Genomic DNA, 14,057 nt, shown 5'->3' with positions numbered 1-14,057 from the left:
ATTATTTTTATACGTCGTAGAATGGATTGTCTAAGTTTTATCTAGCTACCATAGGACACTATTACTTTAACGTTGTTAGAATAATTAAGTTTAACTTTGATAAAGGCTGGAGTCTTCTCCTGATAATTTAACTAAACTTTAATCTCAAATTAGTCTTTGCAGTTATTATTTTTTTATTATATTGTATAATATAAAATCAATGGAAACTTTTTTTTTTGGAAACAACTGGACGGCTTGTGCTTTTATTTATTAAAATGAGGTAAGAATACCACATCCAGAGTATGACCTCAACATACAAAAAAGCCAGGTATATATATATATACACAGTGTGTGTGTGTGTGTGTGTGTCATATATATATATATATATATATATATATATATATATATATATATATATATAGACACAAACACACAAGTCAGTGCTTGGAAATTCTGTTTATGTTTTTTGTTCATACGTGAAAAATGCATAATAAAAGGCTTGCAAATATTTATGGCTTTACCATATTTAAAGTCATATTTACTATCCAATCTTGCCTCTCTTCTTATTGTTTTGACTGACTCATATATTAAATATGTACTGCAGACTCGGCTAATAGTGGAAAATGAAATTGTTACCTCCAGGACTGCAGATTTGGACATTATAGCCCCCCTGTCAGTAACAATAGTCTTCCCTCGGGTCAATAATTGCACAATATAGCTCTCCTCTCCAGTCCATATACTGTATATAGATATATATATATATATATATATATATATATATATATATATATATATATATATATATATATATATATATATATATATATGTGCTATGACAGCAGTGTGTTTTGTTTTTTTTTTTACCAAGAATGCAGTCAATAAATAACAGAATGAGAGCTACATTGCAATATTACAGAGGAGAGCAATATAGACTCAACATGCGTTCATTACCAGATAAAACACCAGAGCTCAACAAATAACAATCCCCGTCTGTGTTTTTTGTAATCTGCCTGGAAGGAACAGTGCACCACTTTTATTTTACCCCAATGTATTACAGTGCTTAGAATTATTTCAACACGTGTATTGATGCCAGAATAAATCAGCATAATAGCGCAGAGATTGAAATAAGACACTCATTGCACTGTAGTTTGAGCCATTTCAGGTTTTACGAGCTGCAAGCTCTGTACACATTGTACTGATGTAGCAGAAAAGCACATATTTTGCCTGCAGCTCGTAAAAAATGAAATGGTTCAAACTCTTATGCAAGGAGAGCATGTAGCTTGGAAAAACGAATTTGTCAATACAGTTGTCTCCGGCTAAGAGAACACCCCTTGGGAAGCAAGCAAAGTGCTCTCTTAGCTGAAGTGTTCTCTAAGAGTTGACCACCGGACACAATATGCCAAGGCCAATAATGATAGGAATCAGTAAATACAAATGTATTTATTACTGATGTCATGATGCACATGCATCAACATATGAAATGAACATAAGTAAGAAAGAGAAAATAAGCAAGGGTTTTTTAATAAACTAGCCGACAAACTAATTGATGACAAACTAAATGAACAAAGCACCCCTGCATACATGCAGCAGCTCTAGATTAATTAGGAATACAGGAGCAATACTCATGACAATAGAAGAAATGGAAGATGAGCGCTTCCGTTTTTACTTCTGCTTTACTTTTGAGATAAAGACAACGTCGTCGTAAACATGCTTACTGTATACGATAGAAATCCACCTCAAATGACTCCATTTCTGCAAAAATACTTCTCTGGTCATTGAACGCTGACAATGTGTTGATCGGACGATAGTCGAGCAACCAACCTTCACCCAAGTATTACACGAAAATGAATGACGAAACAAGAATGGGCTTGTATGATGTTGATCGTCACTGTATTTGCAAGTAGGTATTTAAAAAAAAAAAAAAATACCTACCGATTTTCTTTTGGAGCAGTTTTTATGAACTGATGCGGTCTAGTCCAGTCTTAATCACGTATATGCTGCCATGTACACTGCAAATATAAAGCATGGAAAGATAAAGCTGATTTAGTGGTGTTGATGATTGTCTTGCTTATGTTACCAAAAACTGACTTTCCCCACAAAATATAAAAGCAAGAAATGTCTGGCAAGACAGAAAATCTTCACGCAGCCAACAGATCCCGGTGAGAAGAAAGGGGACCTGATGCATGTGTCTGAAATAAGGAATAAATGTAAAAATCAATAAAATGGCTGAGTTGTTCAAATCTAACATCATGAAAAATTAACCGTGGGAATGCAGATGTGTGCTCCTGTGAGCGTGTTTACAATATCTGTAATAATGTGCATTCAAATGTCACCTGAGTAAATGATTCATTGGTTTTTCCCCCTTGCTTGTGCTTTCAAGTCATGTCTGCCTTATAATGGCTCACGAAACTGCTGTTCAGGACCAAGTGTGTTCTTTCTATGTAATTAAGTGACACACATGACCCTTTCTGACCACTTTTTTGTCATTGTGGCCTTCTATGCTACAAACTAAAAACGCAACACAATGTGTTTGTCTTCATTTCAATGTTTGGTTTTTTTTTAAACAATGACAGACAGGAATTGGAATGTCCTTTTTAGTTTCAGTTGGGAGTGTACATCATTAATTATCTGAACCACTGTTTTATATATGTGTTCCAATTACCGTTTTCATCACTGTTATTACCTTGGGAAGCAGGTGGGGTTATTGGTTTTTATATTCAAGTGGTTTAGTCTACTTCAAAATGCAAGAGATGTATGAAAAGTGAATTTAAATGTGTGATTACAACACACTGTTTTGTACGTGTATATATTTAAAACTTGAAATTAATACATTCCCCAGGAAGGGGATGTTAAATTAACATTGCATTTGAAAGAGCTGTGGATTGTTTTATTATAACTGAGATGTACATGTGTACACTACACTAGATTTAATTTTTTCATCATAGAGTAGGCATGCTGTTTTGCTTTGTGACTGCTACTTGTACTGGTCAGTCCTGGATCATCCTGGTTTTGAAGTAGGTGTCCTTTCTGGAGCACACACAGCTCCTGGGTGTAATCTTATTAACCATGCAGCACATAACTGCACAAAGGCTGATGCAAGAATCCATAGACTGCTAGAGACATCCATACAAAGCTAAGTAACTGCATACAAAAAAAATCCAAGAAGATACAATATTTCTTGGCTGTAAACAGGCATACTGTATGTTCAAGGGTGTTTTGCAGGTAAACAATTACAATTGAATAAACCAGGTCCTTAAATAGAAAAGGCACTAATTAATAGATTCAACATATTAAAAGCTAGCGTTTTAATTATGTCTGTCTGTTATTCAGAAATATCTTTTAATGTCATATCATTTTGAAGCCATTTTAATACCAAAGTATTAGATATCTGTAAATGTATCCTTCCAGGGAGTATAGATTACCTCCTCTAAACAAAACGAGTAAATTATACCTCTGGGCAAGATAATTGCCAAACGCAGTTAAGAATGTTGGAATTGAGATTGATGGTCAATATATTTCCCCTGGAACACAACAAATTATCTGTGTTTGCTTCTAGTTAAAGGAACCTGGGAAGTATCTGATTAGTTTTAATTAGTGTATTGGAGGTTTTCTCCTCTTTGTATCTTTGATGTTATGGAATGAGGTTTATTGTTTTTACTTCGAGGCAGTTTAATTGGGGGTGAGGGAGGTTCAGTCTGCTTCTGAGTCCGTTCCAGGTTGTGTGAAGTATTTTTAGATTGTAACCTTGACTCCTTGAGAACTAGGTTCAAATTCAGTTAGATGTGAATGCCTCCAAAGGGGTCAGAAGTCTTGGAAGTTTAAAACCGGTCCCAATAGATCAGTGCTCCTTTTAGTGGCTTCTGGGGAAAAAAAATAAACACAGAGAGTGCAATTTGAGAAAGAAAATACTGCAAGATGGATGTAATAATATATCAGTTACCCAGTGTTGAATATATAGGCAAGGATATTTTCCCAATATTTCATACTTGGAATGTCACACAAGACCTGTATAATACAAAATGCATCCAAGTTCTTGAGGAATGTGAAGACCTAACTGTTCTTACCAGTCTCTGCATTTTCAGCGCAGTTGGAAAACAACCATTTACTCATGCATATTCATATGTGGAGTGATTGGAGCATTTACAGATACTAATGATATCAACAGCTGTGAATATTGTGAATCAGCACTTTCCTCATGTGCTGACTCACACTGATATTGAGATTCAAATTAGTTGAAATGATCCCCTGATAACTACCTATACTTAATGTAAATCCTTTTTTAAACAGTCTTAAAATGCACTGGATAGTCGGTCCCTTTGCAATGTACATACTTCAATGAAAGAACTGATGGGAAGATAATCAAAGCATGATCTACGAAAACCAAATGCTGCCCGCTTGTTGATATTGTTAGCATGGCCTTTCCCTGACCTGCTTAAAGCAGTGGGATTGAAGTCAACATTGAGATGGATCTGATAGAAATCTGCTTGCTCTTGTGAGTCTGCATAATTGTAAAGGCTTTTGAAAGCTGGGAAAAGGCCTTGCATTTTAAGAAGTGTTCATCTTACCAGTCGATAGCAAGCTTCTGCGCTGATTTATAAAGCACATGCTATGATTTAGATGGTAAACACATGGCTGATAATCTTAAGCAAATGGTTTTAGTAAGACTGTCAACGGGAGAGGAGCAGCACGTCCTTACCCTTCTATCATTAATGTATTAGGACTGCTTGATATATGATGAAGCTGGATCCCTGCTGTTAGCTCATCATGTCACAGTGATGTATTTTAGAGTTTCTTTTGATGCACAAAAACACTATTTTACACAGCAGCAGCCTCATTTAGTATTGATAATGGATTTTGGAATAGCTGTTGATGGTGCAGAAACTTTTTTTTTTCTTATGTTTCTAAATGACTTATTGGCTTGTCGGTATACATGTGAATTTAATTTGCCATTAAGCATAATCTGTTTCCCCCAGTAATGCAATGCTGCATGATTAATTCTGTTATCTTGGTCAGTTATCCCCTCCTACGGTATGCTGGGTAACACCCCCAGTCTCTTTGGTGATTTGATTTAAAAAAGTCACTTTTTTTTTGGCAATTTTGGGGTCGGTTCTCGCAACACGCAACCTAATTTTAAAAAGTCTATGTTTTCAAGAAGCTTTTTATCCAGCAGATTTCAAGCCGATTTGAATATGTGCTTGCTTTGTATTCTGTCAGCACGAGACATCTTTTTGCTGAATGCAGATGGAGAATGTGCCACAACCTATCATTCTTCAGCTGTAGAATACAAAGAGACTGCAGGTTTTAAGCTTTAAAAAACGTGGAATATATTAGAAACCACAAAGCTTCCTTATTGTTATGCATAAGATAGCTCAGTTAAGTGTCTTTTTTTCCTTCTTTTAATCTAATGAGTGACGTCAGATGCAGCAGCATAAGATGTGCAAAGCATGTACTGTAGAGAGATTTGTGACGAGGATTAAAAGTTGGATAAAAAGACATAAAAAATGCATGTTATCCTCTTGTACTTTTATTGTATTTTGAAATGTTTGTTCCGAATCTTTCAATGAAAGTTTCTCATTAAGTTGTGTGGTCTCAATCAAACTCCTCTACTATGACCTGCCCATCAAACAAACAAATGAATAAAAACTTTCAAAAAGGTAGAGAAAAGTGCAATATGTTAATTCATGACAATTTTTAATTCATAGAAACTCAGAGCTACAGAGGCATTTCTGGATGAGAAACAAAAAGGTATAATAAACTGGATGCAGTTTCTGGAAGTAGTGGAAAATTAATCATTATAATGATCATTTTAACAAAGTCTTCAATAAGTACAAGGTTGGTATTGGGCTTATAATTAATAATAATAATAATAATAATAATAATAATAATAATAATAATAATAATAATAATAATAATAAAAGTAATGGCTATATTTTGCCTCTGCAACAACGGAGTAGCTGAGTGGCATTGTATGTTTGTCATAACCTGTGCTAGTTGTGTCTCTAACCAAGATCTGTTTTGCTCCTCAGGGCTATGAGGTAAAGCTGTGATGTATTTCTTCCTCTGAAATGTATTTTCTGCTCTCTGTAATGTATGCAGTTAGTGGTTGTCATATAGTGTGTTAAGGATGGTTCTTGTATTCATGTAGCACACAGTAGAGTGCTTTATCTTGGTTGATTGTATGCACTTGAGATCTCAAAGCGGGGCACAGAGCATATTCGTGACTTACCGCTGAGATTTTCTGTGTGTTCAATAGAGCCTGCTCTCCCTCCCTTGAATCTGCAAGGGAGCAGAATGTCACTGTTATTGCATTGTGGATATGGCTTATGAGCAGTCACATTTACAGGTTCTTTAATTCAGCCAACAAATGTTGATTGACATTCAGTAAATGGTATAAACCCCTATTAGTATTCAGACAGTCCTGTTGTGCTGTGAGGGCGCTCACAAGTATCTACAGAGCTGACAAACCAGAGCATCTGGTTCACACCTGTGGTTCTGGGAATGAAACTGAAGCTATGTCATTTTTTTATTCTTATTATTATCAAGGGCAAACTGAATTTAATTGATTCCCTGACAAACAACGTATTTCTAATAGTGTCCCATATCCTGTGCATCATACAAATACTTGGATGAAACAATCGTCTTTGTACACACTCTACATATCACACACTAGAAACAGAGAGGAAAAACAGCGAGCAACACTGGCAGCTGCCTCAATAAATGAATAGCAGTGACAACACACTGGGATTTGAGTTTTCAGATTTGTTTTGTTGTTGTAATATGGTAGTGTCTTTTTATTTCTGTGTAAATATGTTTCCCTTAAAATCTGGGCTTCCCTTAACTACTGTAACTCGTGAAGTACTTTCATGTCTGCCCTTAAGGATGTTTAAAACCTTTTTTTGTCAAATTGTATCATTTATTATTCACCAATTCATTAATGTGTCTGTCACTGTACATTTATATCTTCCAGCCAGGGCTTCTTTCAGGTGTCACCATTCTATAAAACATGTCAGATATTGTAAATATTTGCAGACTGCATTGAAAGTGACATTGAAACAGAAATGCCTTGAATTAAACTGCTTTTGGCACTGTCTAGACTCTGGCATGTCACCTTAACAAATTGATTCACATTTCTCTAAACATAAAGAGAAAAACATGAGAAATATCAATTTAATTACCTACAAAATCATATCGAAATAAATATAGTATACAAGACCCGGCCTGCAGGAACCTGATAGTCATCAGTTTCTAACACGGTTTCATATTTTTGCTTAATATTTTACTTCAGGATTTAATATTGATGTGAATGGTCTAGCCCGTGTGTGCTGAAAACCCAATGTTTTGCTCGGACCTCCAGTGTACAATAGTGTACAACTTAGGTAGCAAAGCTGGTTGCATCACTACTAGTTTATATTCTGCACACCTCGTCGGCTTGTTCTGAGAGAGATGGGCTTCAAGCGATATGTATTGTCAGCTGGGGGTCCGTTTTTTTTCATTGTGCTGCTCAGCCTTTTTGATTTCCTTTCAGCTTTCTTACCTCTGTAGAGACTGTGCAGTTCAGAGCTGCAGTATGACAGCTGAATTTGTGGACTGAAATATATTTGAGGCCTAAGTATCAAACAAGTAATCGTATCTATTTATTTATCTATTTATTTTACTGGATTTAGTGGTTCTCCAGTATAGGCCTGTGGCCAGTACTGCATTATTATTTCTACATAATAAAAGTTTTGTAAATTAGATACCTTTAGGTTATATCTTTAGGTGCTACTTTTAATGTTTTCATTCTTCTCTTTCCTTTTTTATGTTTTCTATCGTGGGTCAGTCTGTTATTCATATACCGTATTAATTTTTAGTAAAGTTCCTCAAACTTGTCTTTAAAGTTGCTATGAGAAAGCCTGGTGGTGGTTTGAAGTGGAAAAGCAGTCTTGTGTGATTTCCCTGGAATCAGGAACCCCAGCCAAACATTCAAAATGAATGTGTCAATATTGAAAAGTGAATGAAGCTGTACTATCGGTACTATCATCTCATGCTATTTTTCTGTGCTGCAGTATAACCACACAATTCTTCCTTTATTTGGTCCTGTTTTAACTGACCCGTTGATGCGTGCCTCTCTTGGGTATACATTTCACAAGGACAATTCATCTGATAAGCAAATGCCAAAAATAACACCTGTTTCTTTTTCATATCCATGTACACCTGAAGAAGACATTGTTGAAGTCTTGAAAGCTAGTGCTTATATCTTACAGTTAATCTAATAAGCAGTCTCTGAATCTATTATCATGATTTACCTTGATAAACCCAGTATAAAAAAATGTAATAAAAAAAACCTTGGACCAGTAAAAGCTTTCACTGGGATGTCAGATCGACTCACTGCAAAGCCGATGGGAACTTTCCTGCGAGTTGTCTGTTTGATTCTGATGGAAACAGACATCATGGTTTGATGTGGGAATAGATTGTCTGATTTGTCAAATGTCTGATTTGTCAAATGGAAACTAAGCCTTAAAGCCCCAAAGATACACGATAGTGTGTCAGGGACTGAAGCACCACTTTGCAATTGTTTAGTAAAGTAATTGTATTACAGCAGGCATTTGACAAGTTTGATAGCATGTATCTTAGATTTAGGTAGATGACAGCTCAACACTTGAGAAGAAAACTTTAAATGGGATAGAGCAGTAAAGTGAGGCTGTTTAAAGAACTGTCAGATACTCATAGGAGTATAAAACCGCCTACTTTATCTCGTAATGACTTGAGCTACTCTGGGATTTGGTAACTTTTAAGGAGTGTTCACAGATGTGGAAGAATAATTCTGACACCTCACAGAGAACAGAGAAAACCCAAACATATGTTTTGCAATTAATGAACAGGTGTGTAATGACATTTCTGTCAAACACTTGGGCAGGTAATTGTTTTATCTGATTTGTCATCCATGTGCAATAAAAAGCCCAAAGCAACCATACTGTACGTATAACAAATGCTATTCTGCAAGCATTTGTTTGTACTGTTGGTAACACTTTATTGGAATAGCTCTAATTAAACACGTTGTTACATACTGTGTAAACAATAAAACAAAAAGACTGCTGCAGTGCACAACATTGCAATGCACTTTATCCATATGTTAATATTCCTCACTATGAGTCAGGATCCTCTCATATTCATTTGAAATGTAATGTCTGAAAGCTCCAGCACCTCTTAACATTAGCTTATAGGTGTCTGTCGTGAGTGATTCTCTTCTAGCAAAGTCTATATAGTAGGGGGCGTATAGACTAATCTCTTCCCGTAGGCTTTCAGTAGCAATACTTGTACCCTATTTGTTTGAGGTGCTTTACTGTGATGTAGAGTAAGCACTAATATACTGGACTGTATGTGGGCGTATGTTGCAAATGCTGTCTAATGAATGTACCTGGAAGCTCCATTGTGATTTGGATGCATTTGACACTGTAGAAAAAGGCTTGTTTAAGGCGTTTCACAATATAATGTATTGGAAGCCTACTTTCTCCATGTTGGAAACTAACAGTGTTTAATTGAGTGTGAATGATATTGCCTACTTCTCCTGTTGTCTTGGAAACAAGAGGTTTTCTTGTGAGCAAGTTGGAAATACATTAATATGGGATGCTGAAAATTCTGCCCAAAGTTTGAGTATTGTCTGTTTAAGACTGCTATCCCTCACAGCCATTGTGAGTCAGTTGTAAATCTCTGTCTAGCTGAGATTTGCTGTTTTTGCCAGCAGTAGACATTTTCAGATGTTCCTTTTGTCTAGTATAAGGAAAAATGTTGATATCATTGTAATCTTTTTTTTTTTTCTCCTTTCCATTCAATCCAATCTGAAATATCAGTGCATACATGGTGCTATTTTAGTTGTGCTGATGATTAGATAATGAGGTTAATAGAATATATAAGTTTGTGTGTGCAGGGAATGACAATGCAGTGTTGTTATGTTTCTGTACAGACCTTCTAATTAATTAATTTGGGAATGCAAAGTTGCTGTTTGTCTGTCTGTAGCCCTAATACTCTATAGATTTTATTTAGTTTGGCAATACAAAAGGGTCAGTTATTTCACTATCTGGGCTACCTCTGGTGGTTAAATATATTCTAATACATTTGTGCAAAACCCTATTTAAATAACCCAGTAGCACTAAAAAGGTAAGAGAGTGAAACTGTATTAGCCTTGTGTTCTTAGTCGTGTTCAGTTACGAGCCTCCTATAGTGCACTCTTACAGACTGTGTATGATAGCAATTGTAAAATTGAATTACATAGGGAATATATAGTACATCCAGATATATACTAGCTTGTATATAGGGCACACACCAAAATACTACACAGTCCTACAGTATAAAAAAGCATACTATAGCAATCTTGAAGGATAGCAGGAATAGTTTTTGCCCTCCCAAAGAGGGGTTCACACTCTTTTGCTGTGAAAATCTTTATTTTGTTTGCAGTGTACTGTACATCTCCTAACACTGTTTTGTATTTCTCCACTGTTACAGATGCAGATTTACTTGTATAATTCAGATGACTTTGATAACATCGAAGCAGCAATTTTGGATAAGAGAATAATAGGAGCAATGTCTGTGTTCTTTCAGGTAAGTTCCTGTGTGCATTTAGCGTGTCCTATTAGAATTCAGGAGGTTCCACAAGCGTACAGTGTGTGAATAAAGAATGTTTCACTGGAGCTTTAGAAAGAGAATGCAAAATGGACTGTGGATCAACAAGAGAGTAAAAAGTTATAATAATGCAAGTCTCGTTTTTCACATACTGATTTAGGCCTGTACGATTTATTTTACAACTTGAAAAATAAATATTAACATAATTGGATCCCTTCTAGACTAGACAAAAGAAAACGAATGTGGAGGTCTGTTGTACAATTGTTTTTCACTCCATTAAATTTAAAGGACAGAGGATAAAACTAGTGTCAGCTAAATCATTCTGAATTGGTTGGATTAAAACTTAATTTTGGAGCATCGATTGCATAAGTAGGCTTTTTCTTGCACCATTACCTTTCTTTTAATGCTTTGCCATCAAGCTTTGCTGTAATCCTGCATCTTCACTTCATCTCTGTCACTTATACATTTACTGAATAGTCCTGAAAAACCTTTATTTGTATTATACAAAAGTATGAAGCCATTCTTTTCTGAGGGTTATGTTTGCGTTAAATTTTATAAGGCAGAGCCAAAGGCCACATTTACACGTGTCTGTGAAATGGCACACATCAATAGATGCTTACTGAAGAAATGAAAAGCTGAATGCCTTTTCAGCTTTAAGGGGCAGAAAGGTGGTCTTTACTTTTATCTCTGAAGGCCATTATTCTAGCTCTGTCGATGATGAACTGCCACAGTGTTAGGTTCCCTCATACCCTTGCACTTCTTTACCTTAAAATTAGTCAGATTTAAACTATTTGCAACAAATCCATATTAATTCAAATGGATTAGCTAATAGTACTGTAGTGGACTCTTTAAATGAACCCAATTCCATGGATGAAATCTTGACAACAGAGATACAGTAGAGGCGGTTGCAGCCTTTGGGGGGGAACCCTGAAGTAATTCAGAGGTGTCATTTCTGTAGGGTAAACACATACCTTTGTGGATAGCAGGGCTCAGCAGGAACAGTTTGTTTATTATGGAATACTGCAAACCAAATCATTTGTCCAGCCTGTTCTTTGAGGGTGCATTGTGTTCATTACTTGATACACAGGATCCCAGCCGCCACGTTCAGTGCGGTTACCTGTTGTGGTGCGCTCCTTTAAGCTAAATTGAATGGCAGTGTGTCCATCCAGGCCCATTATCAGGACGAGGCAACACATTAGAGTCAAACCTTGCTTTACATGTCATAACCTTAGTCTGGTTGTGTTTTATGCTTGACTACTGATCCAGATGGCTTGTGACTAGGCCTGATTGGGTCCTTTCAGCCATGCACTTCATTCATTTGCCCTTTGTAATAATATGCCTTGCTTCTTTTTTTTCTTAACTCTGCCAAGCCTTTTACTGCCAAATTGGCCAACTTGTGCGTATCTCTGTGAACCATTTTTGGGGGCACTGCCTGGAAAATTGAAGAAAAATCCACACATCAAGCAAATGTAATGCATTTATTTATTTATTTTCTTTTTGAGCAGCCCAATGTCTGTTCTGGAAAACAAAAAAGAAACTGCTTTGTGTAGAATAAATAAAACTGATTCACTTAAAAGTGCACTCTGCTTCTTTTACGTATTTTAATATTTACCTGTTTGTTTATTCGGTTTAGCTAAAAGTTGTCCAATTCTCGGTTTTACTGATTGCCCAAGTTGAATGAAAATGTATACAGATGTATACAGATCATTAAAATAGACCCCAGTATGTCGTTACCGTACACTATATATCATGATGTACTGAATCTTTTCATATTAAAGAAATAACTTATTTTTCCCCTTGAACTATTGCAGTCGGTTTTAAACTGAATATGCATAAATATGAGTAACAATTCAATCAAGAAACAAGGAAGCTTCACTAAGAAGGAACAGATATTCTCATTTGGATAAAGATATCTAATACTGTTGGGACCGAAACCCAATTCCTCAAGCAGTTGCAACAGGTGCACTGGCTCATTCAAGATTGGGTTTACAAATGAAGAGAGCATACTAATTTTGCCCTATTGGTGTACACAGAAGACATACTTTATGAGGCAGACTTTTATAATGAGAAAACATTCCCTTGCTGAAGTGTTGTTCTATCTAGATTGGGTTAAGGCAGCCACATCTGGCAAACTGCTTCTAAAATAAGCTTGTTCCCGGTTCAGAGGAGATATTGTTATTTTTGTACTGCAGAGTGACGTGTGCTGTGGCATCTCCAAGTAGTTTTGAGTTTAATATCTCTCATTTTGTTCTGGTAGCTGCTGTGTGTTCTATCTATCACAGCATTGCATGGCTGTCGCTGTATTTGTGGGTCTGTCTTTCATGGGCTGTGATTTAATTTATCTTCCACACGACTCTGCCATTTATAAATACCCTATTGAACTGCTCAGTTTGTCTATAATCAAAGGATGTCCTCTTGGGCTTTTTTGTCAAACTTTTGTTGTTGTTCACGAAAGTAGATTATTCAATAGTTCAGGGAAATAGTAGTTCTTAAAATATAGCTGCTGCTTTGATTTATTTATTTATTTTTGTGTTTAGAAGTTTAACTGAAATGTTACTGTAGTCTAACCTAATTATACAGTAAAGTGTATTTTTTGTGTGACTAATAATAATAATAATAATAATAATAATAATAGTTTCTTTTGATTGGAATGATTGCTCTGTTTTTCCCCCAAGATGTCTTTGTTAGAAATCCCATATACCCTAAGTAGGTAAAATAATACCGGTGCCATACTGAGACATATTATTTATGTGCATTCCCAACCACTTCTTAAAGCAACTATTTGTCAAATGTACATTTTCAAGCTGATTCTGACACCAGTCCTTTTTTAAAACCTTATTATTGGTACAGAGTAGAATTCAGTGTTCTCTGTGTGGTACTCCAGTTGAATGCCCCTCCAAAATACCTGCCCCTGTGCTTTTAAAATTCTATCTTCCACTGTCTGCCAGCGTGCCTTTAAAAACAATCATGTCAATGTTGTTGTTTTTTTTCTTTACCAAATCTATCCTTTAGTAAGGATTCGTGTGTTGTAGTTCCCCCTCGCAACAGGTGTGTTTTTATGATGTTTATTTTTTGCATTTGCTACATCTGCAGGATATAGGGAGTGTTTGCTTTCATAAAATCTAGGTAAATAGACTGAACAATTTGGTCTGGTTGTCAAAACTGCTGGATGTTTTTTTGTTTTTTTAATTATTATTATTATTATTATTATTATTATTATTATTATTATTATTATTAATATGCTTTATAGTTCATAGAGATTTTATCCAAAATGTATCTAAATAGTTAATTTAAATGAGGTTTCTTTTTTTTTCTCGCCATACTTGTCGGTGACCCTCAATTTCCCGATTTCTGCAAAATTGCGATTTAGGTAGACCCCTAAGTATGACCCGACTTCCCTTGCTTTTTACCCTTGTTGCTTATTGACCTCAATTATACTCTCATTTCTATTAAACATGTATGTTATGCTGTACATGTCT

At 35.7% G+C, this 14,057-nt stretch overlaps 1 protein-coding gene across 3 annotated transcripts in view; it reads left to right on the top strand.

Moving 5' to 3' along the window:
• LOC117963405 (receptor-type tyrosine-protein phosphatase gamma-like) overlaps window positions 1-14,057 on the top strand; it is a 183,967-nt gene that overhangs the window by 118,945 nt on the left and 50,965 nt on the right. For all 3 annotated transcript variants that reach the window (XM_058999679.1, XM_058999677.1, XM_058999678.1), the window contains exon 5: window positions 10,462-10,557. In XM_058999679.1, the coding sequence (XP_058855662.1) occupies window positions 10,462-10,557 (96 nt within the window). The remainder of the gene's footprint in view (window positions 1-10,461; window positions 10,558-14,057) is intronic.

The sequence above is a fragment of the Acipenser ruthenus genome, chromosome 25 (genome assembly GCF_902713425.1).
Source record: "Acipenser ruthenus chromosome 25, fAciRut3.2 maternal haplotype, whole genome shotgun sequence".
In the NCBI taxonomy this organism is placed as follows: Eukaryota; Metazoa; Chordata; class Actinopteri; order Acipenseriformes; family Acipenseridae; genus Acipenser; species Acipenser ruthenus.
This window is presented reverse-complemented; position numbering and strand designations above follow the sequence as displayed.